Here is a 21,978-nt window from a genome sequence, read left to right as displayed (position 1 = left end):
GGACAAAACAGCACAGGCCTGGACCCTGCTTACAGGGCGGTCACGCTGCTCAAGGGATTAAAAGGCTCGAGATCCCCGTAGAGTGTAATTACATGACCTGAGGCCTGATACAGAGAGGTTACTGCGCCCAGAGTCCCTTTCCTTCTCCTCCATCTTCAGTGACTTGTCCTCTGTACAGTTCTTTGCTTGACATTCCTGACACTTCCTTCTTGGCCACTTGTGCTTCGAGCTGTCTGAAACAGAGAAAGGGAGCACACAGGCGTGTGTCAGTCAGAAGCTCTTACGACATCTCCGCATCCCCGACGCAAACTGAGCGTAAACTACCGATACAGTGTTGTTTTCCGGGTCTGAGACAGCTTGGCTGTTCAGCTCCAAGATAGTTCTCTGCGGTCCTCAGACAATTCCGTAAGGACTTTCCCCTTCTCCCAAGCCCCACCGGGTGACAAAAATACCAAACCCATCCTACTCCAGAGGCACAATCTCCACATTTCCCCTTGACAACTGTTACACCAGGCGGGCTCCAGGCTAAACAAGAGGAATTAGATGAGTAAGGGCAGTATGGAATTAATGGACAAGTGTTCCAAAGTCATTGTCACAAGGGAAACTGCCTGGATTGACTTAGTCCAAAACTTAGTCCATAGGACCCTCCCTTTCTGAGCTTACCAGCAACAGCAGCAGGAGGTCGGATCTCCAAGAGCACAGTAAGCGGAGCAGAAAGCAGGAGACTTGGCTGCACAATTCCAGGCAAGTTGAAAGCGCAGTGCAAAGGGCCAGGACTCTGGACACGGTCTCATGGGGGCACCATAAAAAGTGTCTGATGAGACCTGTACCCTGTTTACAGGGTGCTCATTCAGATCAGTGGGCTGCACTTGACCTAGTGCCAAGAGACTAGAGGGCAAAGACCAGAGCCCTGATTACAGGGCAGTCCCTCGCCTCAGGGCTGTGAAGACAGCACAATGCCAAGAACCCCAAAGGGCCTCCAAGACTCAAACCCTAGTTACAGGGAGGTCATACTGCCCATGTTACTGAAATGGTTCCAATTCCATAAGATTTCAAAAGAGAGATGCAACCTGTACCCTGATTACAGGGTGGTCACAGGGATTAGCCAAACAGCAGAGACCGTAACCTGAATTACAGGAAGGTCAAGCTCCTCAAAGTACCAAAAGGCTCAATATGTCCCATTCTATAGATATTTGTGACATGTACCCTAATGACAGGGTTGTCACGCTGACTAGTTGACCAGAGCATGGCCTAATGCCAAATAAGCAAGTGGCAGAGACCTGGACCCTAGTTACAGGGCAGTCAGACTGCTCAGGGTTCCACAGAGCTCAATATCCCCCAGCAGGCAGAAGGACACAGACAATCCCTTAATTACAAGGTCAGGACTCAAACCAACCGGCTGAAGTAGCAGGGTGGCAAAAGAACAAAGGGCAGAGACCTGAACCCTCGATACAGGGTGGCCATGCTGCCCAAGTACTAAGGGATGCTGTACTTCCTGTGAGTCACAGGCACCTGAGCTAAATCCGCCTCCTTAAAGGCCAGTCATTGTCATCAGCCCACTAAATGGAACTCAGCCTAAACGGAGAGACCAGATCCCTGTTGACAGGGAGGTCACACTGTCCACGGCACTAAAAGATGACAGCTGAGCCCTTACTCTTCCCTTTTGTGGGGAGGAGGAGGATAAAAACATTAATACACTTTGAGCTCTTTTTCCGATTCTGAGAAGAGTAAAGAAAAAGCGCTGCAGCGATTTAACTTAAAAAAATAAAAATAAATAACTAAAAATTAAAAAGCTTGCACACCCACTTCTATCACGTGCTCTCACAAACACATCCATACAAAACAAAGGGGGACTTCCCAGAACAGAAAGAGAGCTCATCGAAAGAGGTCACTCGACCCACAGTGTTAAACTCGACCAATCTTCCTCCCCTCAAAAAAAACAAAGGGAAAAGGGACAAGACCTGCACCCTGATTACAGGGTGGGGTCAAAGTGAGTAGCCCAACAACCCAAAGGAGCCACAGGGGAAAGGACCTGAACCCTTCTTACAGGGCGGTCCCTCGGGCTAGCCGATTAATGGAAAATCCATCACGAGTAAGAGAAAAGGGGGAGACCTGAACCCTACTTACAGGGTGGTCACTCAGCCCAACGCATGAAGGGGAACCTAGTCCTCCCTAAATAAGAGGCGCATGACCTGCACCCTAATTACAGGGCAGTCATACTGACCAGGCTGAGAACAAGACACAATCCCAGAGGAGCAAAGGACAGAGACCTGAACCCTAGTTACAGGGAGGTCACCCGGCTCAAGTAACAAAGACATCAGTAGCTCCCGTAAGCGAGGGGATTGTGACTCTCACCCTGATTACAAGGTGGTCACTCTGACTAGCTGAATTAAAGAGCATAATCACAGAAGACAACTTGAGACCTGAACCCTGATTACAGGGCGGTCATGCTCCTAAGGGCCCTAAAATAACCCTAATCCCTGATAAATGAGAGGGTTTCGACCTGCACCCTAATTACGGTGTGGTCTTTCCGATTAGAAAGATAAAGGTGCATAAAGCCAGGGAGCAAAAGGGCAGAGACCCGACCCCGAATTACAGGGCGGTCACGCCCCACAAGGTATCAAAGGGCTCAGTATTTCCCTTACTACAGAAACTTGTGACACGCACCTGAATTACAGGTGGTCACAGTGAGTAGACTCTCAGCAGGGCATGACGGCAAACAGCAAGATAGCAGAGACCTGACTCCGAATTACAGGGAGGTGAGTCACCCTGCTCAGGGTTCCAAAGAGCTCAGTATCCCCCAGAAGCAAAAGGAATATGACTTGCACCCTGATTACAGGGTTGTCATCCCGACTACAGGGCTACAACAAGGCATAATGCCAAATGAGCAAGTGGGCAAAGACCCGGACCCTAGTTACAGGGTGGTCACATTGCTCAAGTTACCAAAGAGCTCAATGTCCCTCGAAAGCGAGGGGGAGGTGACTTGCACCCTGATTACAGGGCAGTCACTCCCACTAGCCAGCTAACGGAGCATAATGTCAAAAGGACAAAACAGCACAGGCCTGGACCCTGCTTACAGGGCGGTCACGCTGCTCAAGGGATTAAAAGGCTCGAGATCCCCGTAGAGTGTAATTACATGACCTGAGGCCTGATACAGAGAGGTTACTGCGCCCAGAGTCCCTTTCCTTCTCCTCCATCTTCAGTGACTTGTCCTCTGTACTCTTCTTTGCTTGACATTCCTGACACTTCCTTCTTGGCCACTTGTGCTTCGAGCTGTCTGAAACAGAGAAAGGGAGCACACAGGCGTGTGTCAGTCAGAAGCTCTTACGACAACTCCGCATCCCCGACGCAAACTGAGCGTAAACTACCGATACAGTGTTGTTTTCCGGGTCTGAGACAGCTTGGCTGTTCAGCTCCAAGATAGTTCTCTGCGGTCCTCAGACAATTCCGTAAGGACTTTCCCCTTCTCCCAAGCCCCACCGGGTGACAAAAATACCAAACCCATCCTACTCCAGAGGCACAATCTCCACATTTCCCCTTGACAACTACTACACCAGGCGGGCTCCAGGCTAAACAAGAGGAATTAGATGAGTAAGGGCAGTATGGAATTAATGGACAAGTGTTCCAAAGTCATTGTCACAAGGGAAACTGCCTGGATTGACTTAGTCCAAAACTTAGTCCATAGGACCCTCCCTTTCTGAGCTTACCAGCAACAGCAGCAGGAGGTCGGATCTCCAAGAGCACAGTAAGCGGAGCAGAAAGCAGGAGACTTGGCTGCACAATTCCAGGCAAGTTGAAAGCGCAGTGCAAAGGGCCAGGACTCTGGACACGGTCTCATGGGGGCACCATAAAAAGTGTCTGATGAGACCCGTACCCTGTTTACAGGGTGCTCATTCAGATCAGTGGGCTGCACTTGACCTAGTGCCAAGAGACTAGAGGGCAAAGACCAGAGCCCTGATTACAGGGCAGTCCCTCGCCTCAGGGCTGTGAAGACAGCACAATGCCAAGAACCCCAAAGGGTCTCCAAGACTCAAACCCTAGTTACAGGGAGGTCAAACTGCCCATGTTACTGAAATGGTTCCAATTCCATAAGATTTCAAAAGAGAGATGCAACCTGTACCCTGATTACAGGGTGGTCACAGGGATTAGCCAAACAGCAGAGACCGTAACCTGAATTACAGGAAGGTCAAGCTCCTCAAAGTACCAAAAGGCTCAATATGTCCCATTCTATAGATACTTGTGACAGGCACCCAAACGACAGGGCTGTCACGCTGAGTAGTCGGCCAGTGTACGGCGTAATGGCAAACGAGCAAGTGGGCAGAGAGCCAGACCCTAGTTACAGGGCGGTCACATTGCTCAAGTTACCAAAGAGCTCAATGTCCCTCGAAAGCGAGGGGGAGGTGACTTGCACCCTGATTACAGGGCAGTCACTCCCACTAGCCAGCTAACGGAGCATAATGTCAAAAGGACAAAACAGCACAGGCCTGGACCCTGCTTACAGGGCGGTCACGCTGCTCAAGGGATTAAAAGGCTCGAGATCCCCGTAGAGTGTAATTACATGACCTGAGGCCTGATACAGAGAGGTTACTGCGCCCAGAGTCCCTTTCCTTCTCCTCCATCTTCAGTGACTTGTCCTCTGTACAGTTCTTTGCTTGACATTCCTGACACTTCCTTCTTGGCCACTTGTGCTTCGAGCTGTCTGAAACAGAGAAAGGGAGCACACAGGCGTGTGTCAGTCAGAAGCTCTTACGACATCTCCGCATCCCCGACGCAAACTGAGCGTAAACTACCGATACAGTGTTGTTTTCCGGGTCTGAGACAGCTTGGCTGTTCAGCTCCAAGATAGTTCTCTGCGGTCCTCAGACAATTCCGTAAGGACTTTCCCCTTCTCCCAAGCCCCACCGGGTGACAAAAATACCAAACCCATCCTACTCCAGAGGCACAATCTCCACATTTCCCCTTGACAACTGTTACACCAGGCGGGCTCCAGGCTAAACAAGAGGAATTAGATGAGTAAGGGCAGTATGGAATTAATGGACAAGTGTTCCAAAGTCATTGTCACAAGGGAAACTGCCTGGATTGACTTAGTCCAAAACTTAGTCCATAGGACCCTCCCTTTCTGAGCTTACCAGCAACAGCAGCAGGAGGTCGGATCTCCAAGAGCACAGTAAGCGGAGCAGAAAGCAGGAGACTTGGCTGCACAATTCCAGGCAAGTTGAAAGCGCAGTGCAAAGGGCCAGGACTCTGGACACGGTCTCATGGGGGCACCATAAAAAGTGTCTGATGAGACCTGTACCCTGTTTACAGGGTGCTCATTCAGATCAGTGGGCTGCACTTGACCTAGTGCCAAGAGACTAGAGGGCAAAGACCAGAGCCCTGATTACAGGGCAGTCCCTCGCCTCAGGGCTGTGAAGACAGCACAATGCCAAGAACCCCAAAGGGCCTCCAAGACTCAAACCCTAGTTACAGGGAGGTCATACTGCCCATGTTACTGAAATGGTTCCAATTCCATAAGATTTCAAAAGAGAGATGCAACCTGTACCCTGATTACAGGGTGGTCACAGGGATTAGCCAAACAGCAGAGACCGTAACCTGAATTACAGGAAGGTCAAGCTCCTCAAAGTACCAAAAGGCTCAATATGTCCCATTCTATAGATATTTGTGACATGTACCCTAATGACAGGGTTGTCACGCTGACTAGTTGACCAGAGCATGGCCTAATGCCAAATAAGCAAGTGGCAGAGACCTGGACCCTAGTTACAGGGCAGTCAGACTGCTCAGGGTTCCACAGAGCTCAATATCCCCCAGCAGGCAGAAGGACACAGACAATCCCTTAATTACAAGGTCAGGACTCAAACCAACCGGCTGAAGTAGCAGGGTGGCAAAAGAACAAAGGGCAGAGACCTGAACCCTCGATACAGGGTGGCCATGCTGCCCAAGTACTAAGGGATGCTGTACTTCCTGTGAGTCACAGGCACCTGAGCTAAATCCGCCTCCTTAAAGGCCAGTCATTGTCATCAGCCCACTAAATGGAACTCAGCCTAAACGGAGAGACCAGATCCCTGTTGACAGGGAGGTCACACTGTCCACGGCACTAAAAGATGACAGCTGAGCCCTTACTCTTCCCTTTTGTGGGGAGGAGGAGGATAAAAACATTAATACACTTTGAGCTCTTTTTCCGATTCTGAGAAGAGTAAAGAAAAAGCGCTGCAGCGATTTAACTTAAAAAAATAAAAATAAATAACTAAAAATTAAAAAGCTTGCACACCCACTTCTATCACGTGCTCTCACAAACACATCCATACAAAACAAAGGGGGACTTCCCAGAACAGAAAGAGAGCTCATCGAAAGAGGTCACTCGACCCACAGTGTTAAACTCGACCAATCTTCCTCCCCTCAAAAAAAACAAAGGGAAAAGGGACAAGACCTGCACCCTGATTACAGGGTGGGGTCAAAGTGAGTAGCCCAACAACCCAAAGGAGCCACAGGGGAAAGGACCTGAACCCTTCTTACAGGGCGGTCCCTCGGGCTAGCCGATTAATGGAAAATCCATCACGAGTAAGAGAAAAGGGGGAGACCTGAACCCTACTTACAGGGTGGTCACTCAGCCCAACGCATGAAGGGGAACCTAGTCCTCCCTAAATAAGAGGCGCATGACCTGCACCCTAATTACAGGGCAGTCATACTGACCAGGCTGAGAACAAGACGCAATCCCAGAGGAGCAAAGGACAGAGACCTGAACCCTAGTTACAGGGAGGTCACCCGGCTCAAGTAACAAAGACATCAGTAGCTCCCGTAAGCGAGGGGATTGTGACTCTCACCCTGATTACAAGGTGGTCACTCTGACTAGCTGAATTAAAGAGCATAATCACAGAAGACAACTTGAGACCTGAACCCTGATTACAGGGCGGTCATGCTCCTAAGGGCCCTAAAATAACCCTAATCCCTGATAAATGAGAGGGTTTCGACCTGCACCCTAATTACGGTGTGGTCTTTCCGATTAGAAAGATAAAGGTGCATAAAGCCAGGGAGCAAAAGGGCAGAGACCCGACCCCGAATTACAGGGCGGTCACGCCCCACAAGGTATCAAAGGGCTCAGTATTTCCCTTACTACAGAAACTTGTGACACGCACCTGAATTACAGGTGGTCACAGTGAGTAGACTCTCAGCAGGGCATGACGGCAAACAGCAAGATAGCAGAGACCTGACTCCGAATTACAGGGAGGTGAGTCACCCTGCTCAGGGTTCCAAAGAGCTCAGTATCCCCCAGAAGCAAAAGGAATATGACTTGCACCCTGATTACAGGGTTGTCATCCCGACTACAGGGCTACAACAAGGCATAATGCCAAATGAGCAAGTGGGCAAAGACCCGGACCCTAGTTACAGGGTGGTCACATTGCTCAAGTTACCAAAGAGCTCAATGTCCCTCGAAAGCGAGGGGGAGGTGACTTGCACCCTGATTACAGGGCAGTCACTCCCACTAGCCAGCTAACGGAGCATAATGTCAAAAGGACAAAACAGCACAGGCCTGGACCCTGCTTACAGGGCGGTCACGCTGCTCAAGGGATTAAAAGGCTCGAGATCCCCGTAGAGTGTAATTACATGACCTGAGGCCTGATACAGAGAGGTTACTGCGCCCAGAGTCCCTTTCCTTCTCCTCCATCTTCAGTGACTTGTCCTCTGTACTCTTCTTTGCTTGACATTCCTGACACTTCCTTCTTGGCCACTTGTGCTTCGAGCTGTCTGAAACAGAGAAAGGGAGCACACAGGCGTGTGTCAGTCAGAAGCTCTTACGACAACTCCGTATCCCCGACGCAAACTGAGCGTAAACTACCGATACAGTGTTGTTTTCCGGGTCTGAGACAGCTTGGCTGTTCAGCTCCAAGATAGTTCTCTGCGGTCCTCAGACAATTCCGTAAGGACTTTCCCCTTCTCCCAAGCCCCACCGGGTGACAAAAATACCAAACCCATCCTACTCCAGAGGCACAATCTCCACATTTCCCCTTGACAACTACTACACCAGGCGGGCTCCAGGCTAAACAAGAGGAATTAGATGAGTAAGGGCAGTATGGAATTAATGGACAAGTGTTCCAAAGTCATTGTCACAAGGGAAACTGCCTGGATTGACTTAGTCCAAAACTTAGTCCATAGGACCCTCCCTTTCTGAGCTTACCAGCAACAGCAGCAGGAGGTCGGATCTCCAAGAGCACAGTAAGCGGAGCAGAAAGCAGGAGACTTGGCTGCACAATTCCAGGCAAGTTGAAAGCGCAGTGCAAAGGGCCAGGACTCTGGACACGGTCTCATGGGGGCACCATAAAAAGTGTCTGATGAGACCCGTACCCTGTTTACAGGGTGCTCATTCAGATCAGTGGGCTGCACTTGACCTAGTGCCAAGAGACTAGAGGGCAAAGACCAGAGCCCTGATTACAGGGCAGTCCCTCGCCTCAGGGCTGTGAAGACAGCACAATGCCAAGAACCCCAAAGGGTCTCCAAGACTCAAACCCTAGTTACAGGGAGGTCAAACTGCCCATGTTACTGAAATGGTTCCAATTCCATAAGATTTCAAAAGAGAGATGCAACCTGTACCCTGATTACAGGGTGGTCACAGGGATTAGCCAAACAGCAGAGACCGTAACCTGAATTACAGGAAGGTCAAGCTCCTCAAAGTACCAAAAGGCTCAATATGTCCCATTCTATAGATACTTGTGACAGGCACCCAAACGACAGGGCTGTCACGCTGAGTAGTCGGCCAGTGTACGGCGTAATGGCAAACGAGCAAGTGGGCAGAGAGCCAGACCCTAGTTACAGGGCGGTCACATTGCTCAAGTTACCAAAGAGCTCAATGTCCCTCGAAAGCGAGGGGGAGGTGACTTGCACCCTGATTACAGGGCAGTCACTCCCACTAGCCAGCTAACGGAGCATAATGTCAAAAGGACAAAACAGCACAGGCCTGGACCCTGCTTACAGGGCGGTCACGCTGCTCAAGGGATTAAAAGGCTCGAGATCCCCGTAGAGTGTAATTACATGACCTGAGGCCTGATACAGAGAGGTTACTGCGCCCAGAGTCCCTTTCCTTCTCCTCCATCTTCAGTGACTTGTCCTCTGTACAGTTCTTTGCTTGACATTCCTGACACTTCCTTCTTGGCCACTTGTGCTTCGAGCTGTCTGAAACAGAGAAAGGGAGCACACAGGCGTGTGTCAGTCAGAAGCTCTTACGACATCTCCGCATCCCCGACGCAAACTGAGCGTAAACTACCGATACAGTGTTGTTTTCCGGGTCTGAGACAGCTTGGCTGTTCAGCTCCAAGATAGTTCTCTGCGGTCCTCAGACAATTCCGTAAGGACTTTCCCCTTCTCCCAAGCCCCACCGGGTGACAAAAATACCAAACCCATCCTACTCCAGAGGCACAATCTCCACATTTCCCCTTGACAACTGTTACACCAGGCGGGCTCCAGGCTAAACAAGAGGAATTAGATGAGTAAGGGCAGTATGGAATTAATGGACAAGTGTTCCAAAGTCATTGTCACAAGGGAAACTGCCTGGATTGACTTAGTCCAAAACTTAGTCCATAGGACCCTCCCTTTCTGAGCTTACCAGCAACAGCAGCAGGAGGTCGGATCTCCAAGAGCACAGTAAGCGGAGCAGAAAGCAGGAGACTTGGCTGCACAATTCCAGGCAAGTTGAAAGCGCAGTGCAAAGGGCCAGGACTCTGGACACGGTCTCATGGGGGCACCATAAAAAGTGTCTGATGAGACCTGTACCCTGTTTACAGGGTGCTCATTCAGATCAGTGGGCTGCACTTGACCTAGTGCCAAGAGACTAGAGGGCAAAGACCAGAGCCCTGATTACAGGGCAGTCCCTCGCCTCAGGGCTGTGAAGACAGCACAATGCCAAGAACCCCAAAGGGCCTCCAAGACTCAAACCCTAGTTACAGGGAGGTCATACTGCCCATGTTACTGAAATGGTTCCAATTCCATAAGATTTCAAAAGAGAGATGCAACCTGTACCCTGATTACAGGGTGGTCACAGGGATTAGCCAAACAGCAGAGACCGTAACCTGAATTACAGGAAGGTCAAGCTCCTCAAAGTACCAAAAGGCTCAATATGTCCCATTCTATAGATATTTGTGACATGTACCCTAATGACAGGGTTGTCACGCTGACTAGTTGACCAGAGCATGGCCTAATGCCAAATAAGCAAGTGGCAGAGACCTGGACCCTAGTTACAGGGCAGTCAGACTGCTCAGGGTTCCACAGAGCTCAATATCCCCCAGCAGGCAGAAGGACACAGACAATCCCTTAATTACAAGGTCAGGACTCAAACCAACCGGCTGAAGTAGCAGGGTGGCAAAAGAACAAAGGGCAGAGACCTGAACCCTCGATACAGGGTGGCCATGCTGCCCAAGTACTAAGGGATGCTGTACTTCCTGTGAGTCACAGGCACCTGAGCTAAATCCGCCTCCTTAAAGGCCAGTCATTGTCATCAGCCCACTAAATGGAACTCAGCCTAAACGGAGAGACCAGATCCCTGTTGACAGGGAGGTCACACTGTCCACGGCACTAAAAGATGACAGCTGAGCCCTTACTCTTCCCTTTTGTGGGGAGGAGGAGGATAAAAACATTAATACACTTTGAGCTCTTTTTCCGATTCTGAGAAGAGTAAAGAAAAAGCGCTGCAGCGATTTAACTTAAAAAAATAAAAATAAATAACTAAAAATTAAAAAGCTTGCACACCCACTTCTATCACGTGCTCTCACAAACACATCCATACAAAACAAAGGGGGACTTCCCAGAACAGAAAGAGAGCTCATCGAAAGAGGTCACTCGACCCACAGTGTTAAACTCGACCAATCTTCCTCCCCTCAAAAAAAACAAAGGGAAAAGGGACAAGACCTGCACCCTGATTACAGGGTGGGGTCAAAGTGAGTAGCCCAACAACCCAAAGGAGCCACAGGGGAAAGGACCTGAACCCTTCTTACAGGGCGGTCCCTCGGGCTAGCCGATTAATGGAAAATCCATCACGAGTAAGAGAAAAGGGGGAGACCTGAACCCTACTTACAGGGTGGTCACTCAGCCCAACGCATGAAGGGGAACCTAGTCCTCCCTAAATAAGAGGCGCATGACCTGCACCCTAATTACAGGGCAGTCATACTGACCAGGCTGAGAACAAGACGCAATCCCAGAGGAGCAAAGGACAGAGACCTGAACCCTAGTTACAGGGAGGTCACCCGGCTCAAGTAACAAAGACATCAGTAGCTCCCGTAAGCGAGGGGATTGTGACTCTCACCCTGATTACAAGGTGGTCACTCTGACTAGCTGAATTAAAGAGCATAATCACAGAAGACAACTTGAGACCTGAACCCTGATTACAGGGCGGTCATGCTCCTAAGAGCCCTAAAATAACCCTAATCCCTGATAAATGAGAGGGTTTCGACCTGCACCCTAATTATGGTGTGGTCTTTCTGATTAGAAAGATAAAGGTGCATAAAGCCAGGGAGCAAAAGGGCAGAGACCCGACCCCGAATTACAGGGCGGTCACGCCCCATAAGGTATCAAGGGGCTCAGTATTTCCCATACTACAGAAACTTGTGACACGCACCTGAATTACAGGTGGTCACAGTGAGTAGACTCTCAGCAGGGCATGACGGCAAACAGCAAGATGGCAGAGACCTGACTCCGAATTACAGGGAGGTGAGTCACCCTGCTCAGGGTTCCAAAGAGCTCAGTATCCCCCAGAAGCAAAAGGAATATGACTTGCACCCTGATTACAGGGTTGTCATCCCGACTACAGGGCTACAACAAGGCATAATGCCAAATGAGCAAGTGGGCAAAGACCCAGACCCTAGTTACAGGGTGGTCACATTGCTCAAGTTACCAAAGAGCTCAATGTCCCTCGAAAGCGAGGGGGAGGTGACTTGCACCCTGATTACAGGGCAGTCACTCCCACTAGCCAGCTAACGGAGCATAATGTCAAAAGGACAAAACAGCACAGGCCTGGACCCTGCTTACAGGGCGGTCACGCTGCTCAAGGGATTAAAAGGCTCGAGATCCCCGTAGAGTGTAATTACATGACCTGAGGCCTGATACAGAGAGGTTACTGCGCCCAGAGTCCCTTTCCTTCTCCTCCATCTTCAGTGACTTGTTCTCTGTACTCTTCTTTGCTTGACATTCCTGACACTTCCTTCTTGGCCACTTGTGCTTCGAGCTGTCTGAAACAGAGAAAGGGAGCACACAGGCGTGTGTCAGTCAGAAGCTCTTACAACAACTCCGCATCCCCGACGCAAACTGAGCGTAAACTACCGATACAGTGTTGTTTTCCGGGTCTGAGACAGCTTGGCTGTTCAGCTCCAAGATAGTTCTCTGCGGTCCTCAGGCAATTCCTTAAGGACTTTCCCCTTCTCCCAAGCCCCACCGGGTGACAAAAATACCAAACCCATCCTACTCCAGAGGCACAATCTCCACATTTCCCCTTGACAACTATTACACCAGGCGGGCTCCAGGCTAAACAAGAGGAATTAGATGAGTAAGGGCAGTACGGAATTAATGGACAAGTGTTCCAAAGTCATTGTCACAAGGGAAACTGCCTGGATTGACTTAGTCCAAAACTTAGTCCATAGGACCCTCCCTTTCTGAGCTTACCAGCAACAGCAGCAGGAGGTCGGGTCTCCAAGAGCACAGTAAGCGGAGCAGAAAGCAGGAGACTTGGCTGCACAATTCCAGGCAAGTTGAAAGCGCAGTGCAAAGGGCCAGGACTCTGGACACGGTCTCATGGGGGCATCATAAAAAGTGTCTGATGAGACCTGTACCCTGTTTACAGGGTGCTCATTCAGATCAGTGGGCTGCACTTGACCTAGTGCCAAGGGACTAGAGGGCAAAGACCAGAGCCCTGATTACAGGGCAGTCCCTTGCCTCAGGGCTGTGAAGACAGCACAATGTCAAGCACCCCAAAGGGCCTCCAAGACTCAAACCCTAGTTACAGGGAGGTCAAACTGCCCATGTTACTGAAATGGTTCCAATTCCATAAGATTTCAAAAGAGAGATGCAACCTGTACCCTGATTACAGGGTGGTCACAGGGATTAGCCAAACAGCAGAGACCGTAACCTGAATTACAGGAAGGTCAAGCTCCTCAAAGTACCAAAAGGCTCAATATGTCCCATTCTATAGATATTTGTGACATGCACCCAAATGACAGGGCTGTCACGCTGACTAGTCGGCCAGTGTATGGCGTAATGCCAGACGAGCAAGTGGGCAGAGAGACGGACCCTAGTTACAGGGTGGTCACATTGCTCAAGTTACCAAAGAGCTCAATGTCCCTCGAAAGCGAGGGGGAGGTGACTTGCACCCTGATTACAGGGCAGTCACTCCCACTAGCCAGGTAACGGAGCATTATGTCAAAAGGACAAAACAGCACAGGCCTGGACCCTGCTTACAGGGCGGTCACGCTGCTCAAGGGATTAAAAGGATTGAGATCCCCGTAGAGTGTAATTACATGACCTGAGGCCTGATACAGGGAGGTTGCTGTGCCCAGAGTCACTTTCCTTCTCCTCCTTCTTCAGTGACTTGTTTTTATTCTTCTTCTTCGCTTGGTAATTCTCAGACACTTTCTTCGTCTTGTGTTTGTATTTTCTGCAATTAGAGTGATATCATAGAAGACATACATTAAAAAAAATCCCAACTTCTCCACCAAAATTCAGTTATTTAATTATTATTTCTGTGAAAAACCTTTTATTTCACCGTTAATTAGAAAAGGCTGTATTCATTTAATTATTCTAAGAGTATCAAACAGCTACATTTTATTTATCCAAACATCATTGCAGATTCTCTTCCCTCCAAGTAAGTCACGCAAAAACATGAGCATTGATCGAGTTTAGATTTCCCTCCTGCAGTGTTACCTTAGCCTTTCCCGCTCTGGCTCTGAGCCCCTCCTCCAGCATCACCTCAGCCTTTCCCGCCCAGACCCTGAGCCCCTCCTCCAGCATCACCTCAGCCTTCCCGCCCAGACCCTGAGCCCTCCTCCAGCATCACCTCAGCCTTTCCCGCCCTGGCTCTGAGCCCCTCCTCCAGCATCACCTCAGCCTTCCCCGCCCAGGCTCTGAGCCCTCCTCTGGCGTCACCTCAGCCTTTCCCGCCCAGACCCTGAGCTCTCCTCCAGTGTCACCTCAGCCTTTCCTGCCCTGGCTCTAAGCCCTCCTTCAGCATCACCTGAGCCTTTCCCGCCCTGGCTCTGAGTCCTCCTCCACCATCACCTGAGTCTTTTCCGCCCAGTGCCTGAGCCCTCCTCCAGCATCACCTCAGCCTTCCCGCCCAGACCCTGAGCCCTCCTCCAGCATCACCTCAGCCTTTCCCGCCCTGGCTCTGAGCCCCTCCTCCAGCATCACCTCAGCCTTCCCCGCCCAGGCTCTGAGCCCTCCTCCGGCGTCACCTCAGCCTTTCCCGCTCTGGCTCTGAGTCCTCCTCCACCATCACCTGAGCCTTTCCCGCCCAGTGCCTGAGCCCCTCCTCTGGCATCACCTCAGCCTTTGCCGCCCAGACCCTGAGCCCTCCTCCAGCATCACCTCAGCCTTCCCCACCCAGACCCTGAGCCCTCCTCTGGCGTCACCTCAGCCTTTCCCGCCCAGACCCTGAGCTCTCCTCCAGTGTCACCTCAGCCTTTCCTGCCCTGGCTCTAAGCCCTCCTTCAGCATCACCTCAGCCTTTCCCGCCCTGGCTCTGAGCCCTCCTCTGGCGTCACCTCAGCCTTTCCCGCCCAGACCCTGAGCCCTCCTCCAGTGTCACCTCAGCCTTTCCTGCCCTGGCTCTAAGCCCTCCTCCACCATCACCTGAGCCTTTCCCGCCCAGTGCCTGAGCCCCTCCTCCGGCATCACCTCAGCCTTTCCCGCCCAGACCCTGAGCCCTCCTCCAGCCTCACCTCAGCCTTTCCCGCCCAGACCCTGAGCCCTCCTCCAGCCTCACCTCAGCCTTCCCCACCCAGGCTCTGAGCCCCTCCTCCAGCCTCACCTCAGCCTTCCCCGCCCAGGCTCTGAGCCCTCCTCCAGCCTCACCTCAGCCTTTCCCGCCCAGACCCTGAGCCCTCCTCCAGCATCACCTCAGCCTTTCCCGCCGAGACCCTGAGCCCTCCTCCAGCATCACCTCAGCCTTCCCCGCCCAGACCCTGAGCCCTCCTCCAGCATCACCTCAGCCTTCCCCGCCCAGACCCTGAGCCCCTCCTCCAGCATCACCTCAGCCTTCCCCGCCCAGACCCTGAGCCCCTCCTCCAGCATCACCTCAGCCTTCCCCACCCAGACCCTGAGCCCTCCTCTGGCGTCACCTCAGCCTTTCCCGCCCAGACCCTGAGCCCTCCTCCAGCATCACCTCAGCCTTTCCCGCCCAGACCCTGAGCCCCTCCTCCAGCATCACCTCAGCCTTCCCCACCCAGACCCTGAGCCCTCCTCTGGCGTCACCTCAGCCTTTCCCGCCCAGACCCTGAGCTCTCCTCCAGCGTCACCTCAGCCTTTCCCGCTCTGGCTCTGAGTCCTCCTCCACCATCACCTGAGCCTTTCCCGCCCAGTGCCTGAGCCCCTCCTCTGGCATCACCTCAGCCTTTGCCGCCCAGACCCTGAGCCCTCCTCCAGCATCACCTCAGCCTTCCCCACCCAGACCCTGAGCCCTCCTCTGGCGTCACCTCAGCCTTTCCCGCCCAGACCCTGAGCTCTCCTCCAGTGTCACCTCAGCCTTTCCTGCCCTGGCTCTAAGCCCTCCTTCAGCATCACCTGAGCCTTTCCCGCCCTGGCTCTGAGTCCTCCTCCACCATCACCTGAGTCTTTTCCGCCCAGTGCCTGAGCCCTCCTCCGGCATCACCTCAGCCTTTCCCGCCCAGACCCTGAGCCCTCCTCCAGCATCACCTCAGCCTTTCCCGCCCTGGCTCTGAGCCCCTCCTCCAGCATCACCTCAGCCTTCCCCGCCCAGGCTCTGAGCCCTCCTCCGGCGTCACCTCAGCCTTTCCCGCTCTGGCTCTGAGTCCTCCTCCACCATCACCTGAGCCTTTCCCGCCCAGTGCCTGAGCCCTCCTCCGGCATCACCTCAGCCTTTCCCGCCCAGACCCTGAGCCCTCCTCCAGCATCACCTCAGTCTTTCCCACCCTGGCTCTGAGCCCTCCTCCACCATCACCTCAGCCTTTCCTGCCCTGGCTCTAAGCCCTCCTCCAGCATCACCTCAGCCTTCCCCGCCCAGGCTCTGAGCCCTCCTCTGGCGTCACCTCAGCCTTTCCCGCCCAGACCCTGAGCTCTCCTCCATTGTCACCTCAGCCTTTCCTGCCCTGGCTCTAAGCCCTCCTCCACCATCACCTGAGCCTTTCCCACCCAGTGCCTGAGCCCCTCCTCCGGCATCACCTCAGCCTTTCCCGCCCAGACCCTGAGCCCTCCTCCAGCATCACCTCAGCCTTTCCCGCCCTGGCTCTGAGCCCTCCTCCAGCCTCACCTCAGTCTTTCCCACCCTGGTACTGAGCCCTCCTCCAGCATCACCTCAGCCTTCCCCGCCCAGGCTCTGAGCCCTCCTATGGCGTCACCTCAGCCTTTCCCGCCCAGACCCTGAGCCCTCCGCCAGCATCACCTCAGCCTTTCCCACCCTGTCTCTGATCCCCTCCTCCAGCATCACCTCAGTCTTCCCCGCCCTGGCTCTGATCCTCTCCTCTTGTGTCACCTCAGATCTTTCCTGCCTCAGCTTGAGCCCCATCCCCGAACTTGTGCCACCTCAGGTCTTTGACCAGCCTGCTGCCTCGGATCACCTTCCTCTCCCCCTCCAGTGACGTCATCATTTCCCGCCTGAACGTGAACCCCCCTTGTGCCCTGACCCCTCCATGCCTGGCTGGAGCCCTGCCCTCTGGTGCTCCCTCAGACACTCCCCCGCCCCCTCAAGTGACCTCAGCGCTTCCCCCTTCAAGCCCAGCCCTTCCCTCTGCCCGTACCCCCTCTCTGGGTTTGCCCCCAGCCTCCTCCACCCACTTAGCGTTGCCCCTTCCCGCTCTGCAGCAACCTCAGTGCCTCCTGCCTCAGTGCCCGCCCCGCGTCCCTCTTTACCGCCCAACCCAGGCTCTGGCTCCCGCCACCTCAGAGCTTCCCACCAGAGCCCGGCTGCTTCCTGCCCTCTCGCTCCAGACTCGCCTTTGCCCCTCCTGCCACCTCACAGCCCGGCTACCTGCTCCTCTTTCTCAGGCAGCGCCGCTCGCTGCTTCCCACCCCCCCTCCTTGTGGTGTTTCCACCCCTTCCTGCCGCAGCCCCGTAGCTCTGCCCCCATGTGGGAGCCTGGTCCGAGCCCCCCTGCCCAGCCTGCAGCGCTTGTTCCATCTGGCGCCAACCTTCTTGCTGCTCTGGGGCGGTTCTGCCACTGGCTCCAAGTGCGGGGGTGGCCTCCCTCTGCCACTTCTCCCCTTTGTGCTCCCCCTTCCCTTCCCTGAGGGCCTGGAGCAGCATCAGCATTTCCAGGCCCCGCCTGGAAACATGGTTCTCGGCCCCTGCACCCTGCCGCGGCTCATGCCGCCTCAGTGGTTCTCTCTCAGTGTCGCCTCACATTCGGCGCCGGCCATCCTCTCACTCTAAGCCCCGGCCCAGGCTCGAGTTGACTCGGGCTCCCTCACACTTAACGCCCTCCCTCTTGAACCCATTCCCGCCCGGCCTGAGCCCTGCCCCCGGGTGGCTCCCTGTGGGCTCCGTCCAGCCCTTGTGCCCGGGGCTGTTTTGGTGCCTGGTGCCGTGGTCGCAGCGAGGTCAGTGCTGAGCAGAGCTGGCCCCGGAGGTGCAAGGGACAGAGCTCACCTCTCAGGCCATTTCCCACTGCACCCACCCTGGCCTCTTCCTATGGGGAGAGAGGACCAAACCATCCCCTGCTGTCCCTCAGCAGCTCACAGAGCCTGTCTGCACCTGCTTCCTCACAGCGCCAAGCCTGTCCCCATCCCTGCTGCCCAGGCTCTAGCACCAAGCCCACCCTGGCTTCCCTTGTCCCCAGCACCATGGTGCCATCCCAGGCACTTTGGCAGAGCCCATCACCAGCCCAGGGAGGAGTTGGGCCTCTCCCAGCCTTAGGCAGCAATTTCCCATTTGCACAGCCGGACTCCACTGTCGGGAAAGAGAAGCCAAGAGACAGCGGCCCAGATCCTCCAAGGCTTTTAGGCTCCTCACTCCCGTAATGGCTAAACACCTTTGAGGATCTGGGCCATATATAGCCAAAAGATACAGCAAAAGTTTCTAGTGTAAATAGATATCCCCTGTACAGGCATCAGAAAGGGAATTACCTGCTCACTGAAATGTGCTGAGGTGCTATCAACCCATCAGTATAGTGTGTTCTCAAGGTTATTCTTTTTATCCATAGAGGTGTAAATAAATCTTCTAGGCAAAAGACTTTCAACCCGTGTTTTATTGTACACAAAAAGAAAGAGCTTACAGTTTCACAATTATATCTACAGGAAACAAAATGTCACAATCCAGTACCTTTAATTTTAAACCATACTTGAGTTAAATGGAAATTCTGTCCTTTATTCCCCCTTAAGAAATAGAATATGCTACATGCAGTTCTTAGTGAGGGTAAATTGATCTACTCACACTTCAGATTTTTTTGTGGGGAGGCAGGATCTATCTGGAGCAAACCTAAATCCCCCTGCACCCTTCGCTTTTATGGACTGGGCTGTAGAAAGCTTCCTAGGCCTTTTGTTTAATTGGTACTAAAAGGTCACAATGATAGGTGGGTTTCCAAATAGCAATAGGAAAGATGGGGAAGCTTTCCTTGCTGGACCCAGAATAAGGAGGTGGCAGCATGCTGAGAGAGATGGAATAGATAGAGAGGGGAAGTCTTCCATAATGCCCCCACATATAATCAATAATGAATTACCCACACACTATTTAATCCCAATTACCAGCTATTTATGCTCAACTGTAATCATCTGTTTGGAAAGAACTATTTTTTTTAAAAAAAAGGTAAATGATAAATCAAAGTTGTAGCTGTCCAGGGGGAAATGTAAATTAATTGATTAGGTGATAGGTGGGGTAGGGAGAGGCCAGAAAAGTGTCTTATTCTCCCCACTCTCAAACTGAGGCTGAACTAATAGGAGCCTGAGCTCTGAGGCAGGGTTAGGAATGGACCCTCCCCTTCCCTTCCTGGGGTTTTAATCAATGAAGATCCAGCAGTTCTCTGCACAGAGCCACCCTTTTCTGCCAAAGGAGGCAAGGCTGAATGAGACATTCATTCACCCCCAAGGCCTGATGTTCACTGATAACAGTCCCCAAGGATCCCCACTAGGCTGGGACATCTCCAATAGCAGCAGAGCACTTTTCATTGGGAGAGGGGCCTGCCCATCCAATGCAAACAAGAGAGCATCTAGCTAGGAATCTGTTTGATTAAGAGGCAGTGTAGCTCCCTTCCCCTCCTGGTTCCAGCATGGTCATATGGGGCCCAGTTAGCTGAGCACTTCTTTGGGATTTTAGCCTGGTATGAGTGGGCTCTCAGGGATGGAAAAGGGGAGCTTGTGAGGTGGTGCTGAAGTATCTCCCCCTGCAGGGTCTTCTGTATAGCTCCCCTGGCTGTGGGAAGACCCATTTTGCCAAGGCAATCGCACAGGCCTCAGGGTGCCAGTTTATACACCTGCAGGCATCGTCCCTGGCTGACAAGCGGTACAGGGAATCACAGAAGCTCACAGCAGCTGTTTTCTTACTGGTCACCAAGATCCAGCTCTGCATCATCCTCATTGATAAAATAGGTAAACAGGGAGCAGAGGCAGAGAGATTAAATGACTTGTCCAAGGCCACAGAAAGGCAGTGGCAAAGCTGGGATTTGAACCCAGGAACACAAGCTCCTAGGCTCAGGCCCCAGGACCACAATGCCTCCAGGCCTCAGGGCTGGAAGCAAAGGGTCCCTACGCCTGCAGGGTCTAATGCTACAGTAACAGCCCTTTAGATCACCCTTTTCACCCATTGCTCTCAAACTGCTGTACAGAGGGGATATAATTAGCTCCTTTTACAGAAGGCGAAACTGGGGCCCAGACAGGGGATGCATCTCACTCAAATCCACATACTGAATCCATGGCAGAGCCAGCTCAGCTGGGAATAGAGTCTGGGTCTCCTGCCCCCATACTGATGTCCTAGAATAGATGCTCTCGTCTAGGCACGATGCCATCACTTCTGCAGAGAGGGGCAATTAGGGGTGTCAGGATGAAGTGCTGGGGTAAGGTTGTTAGTGGTGCAGGGGAATGGGAGGCAGGATGAGGCTGGAGCTTCAGCTATAGTATTGTACCTGTGCTCCTGTCTCTGACAGGTTCCTTTCTGCAGAACTGTTCCAGCGCTGACCATGAAGCCAATGCCATGATCAAAGCCCAGTTCATGAGCCTCTGGCATGGGCTGGAGAGCCGATCTGACTGCCAGGTACCAGCTGACAGGGGAGAGGGCAGTTGTTACAGTGTTGCCAACTGTCATGATTTTGTCATGAGTCTAATAATAATGATTGTTTTCCTTAAAGCCCCAGCTCCTGGAGTCAAGTGGATATGTGATGATTTCAGCCTTCCCTCTGAAAGAAAAAGTCAGTTTCTAGCCCTCATGGCTGTGAAGAAAGCTTAAAAATGTGGCCCCAGTGCACCCTAGAGGCTCAAAAAGCAGAAGACAAATAAAAAGAACCCCACATCTATTATTTTTACATAATCTTATGATTTTAAAGCCAATCTCATGATTTTTAGAGAACCTAACTCATGATTTTTGAACATTTGGGGTTGGCAGTACTGTTGCTGGGAGCCTAGCGGGTGTTTTTGGTTTCCTCTTTGTACCTGGCTTGGTGCTTTGTTGTTCCAGTTTGTTACCTCTAGGGGGAGCTGCAGCAGATCAAATCCCAGCACTTCCCACCAGATCCATGATTCAGAGGCTGCAACTGGTAACACGTAATCTGTGTGTCTGATTGCATCGAAGGTGATGGTGCTTGGAGTGAGTGTGGACCCTGCCATCCTGAGGAGGACACCTGCCACCTTCCAGATCTTACCCTGTAAGAAAACATCTTCCCACCCCCAGCACTCACACTTTGTCCTCCTCTCTCCCTGCAGATGCTGAGGCAGCAGCAGGATATTCTGAAGCTCATTCTGACCAGAATAAATATGCGTCTCTGCACTTTGCTCCTTCTGCGTTGTGCTCAGGAGGCCGTTCTCTGCTCTGTTCAGCACAGACCTGTGGTCTGGCAAGGGGCACAGCCTCCAAAAAGGCAAGATGCCCATGATCCAAGAGTGACCAGCCCATGGGTGGCAGGTGGGGAGAAGGAAACAGCTTGCATTGACATTGCAAAGTTCCCCCCAACCAGAGAAGTGGGAGGCAGGGGAGATGAGCATACCCCATGCATCATGCAATGGACAGCCTACATTGTGGTCCCACACCAGCTCCTGTAAAGCCCCAGCTACACTGGGATGAGCAAGAGTGGCCACGTACACAGGTGGCTGCCAACCCCTCATCCCAGCAGAAACAGCAGCAGGTTGGTCATTGGGGTTCTGCTCCCTTCAGGAAAATACCCACCTCAGCCTGCTGACCCACATTCCCTCCACTGTTGCTCACCTGTGGGCCACTTTCTCCCCACCCCTGCCCAATGTGATGCTCTTTGATAAAGGAGTCAGGACCCAGCAACAGGATGGGTGTACATAGGGTCATGGCCATATTAGCAAGAGGAGCCCAAGGGCATAGGGAAGGGTCAGCCACTCACAGTGCCCAGTTCAAAGTACCACCTCTCTCCCCATCTGGATGAGGCTGGCGTCAGGACCCAAGCCTGGGGGTGCGAATGGTCAGGTTGGCATGTTGGCACAGGCACCAGCCCTGCCCCCAGCAGTGCTGTGAACCTGAAGGAGCTGATGGAGAAAACAGCCAGCTACTCGAGCAGTGACCTGTGGGAGCGGTGCAGGGATGCTGCTATCTATCACATGCCCGTGACTACTTCCACAAGCAGCAGATAAAGCAAATCACCCAGATGCTGTAGGATAGTGGGGACT

The 21,978-nt window shown here is 52.6% G+C and overlaps 1 protein-coding gene across 1 annotated transcript in view; it reads left to right on the top strand.

The window, feature by feature from the left end:
* Positions 1–21,942, top strand: part of LOC140903451 (outer mitochondrial transmembrane helix translocase-like) — a 28,002-nt gene extending 6,060 nt beyond the window's left edge. The window contains exons 3-6 of the mRNA XM_073324750.1: positions 19,527–19,725; positions 20,280–20,386; positions 21,052–21,250; positions 21,797–21,942. Coding sequence (XP_073180851.1) covers positions 19,527–19,725; positions 20,280–20,386; positions 21,052–21,250; positions 21,797–21,942 — 651 coding nt within the window. The remainder of the gene's footprint in view (positions 1–19,526; positions 19,726–20,279; positions 20,387–21,051; positions 21,251–21,796) is intronic.
* Positions 21,943–21,978: the final 36 nt, after the last annotated feature.

This window comes from Lepidochelys kempii, chromosome 26 (genome assembly GCF_965140265.1).
Source record: "Lepidochelys kempii isolate rLepKem1 chromosome 26, rLepKem1.hap2, whole genome shotgun sequence".
Lineage (NCBI taxonomy): Eukaryota > Metazoa > Chordata > Testudines > Cheloniidae > Lepidochelys > Lepidochelys kempii.
Note: the sequence above shows the minus strand (reverse complement) of the source record. Positions and strands in the feature narration are given on the sequence as shown.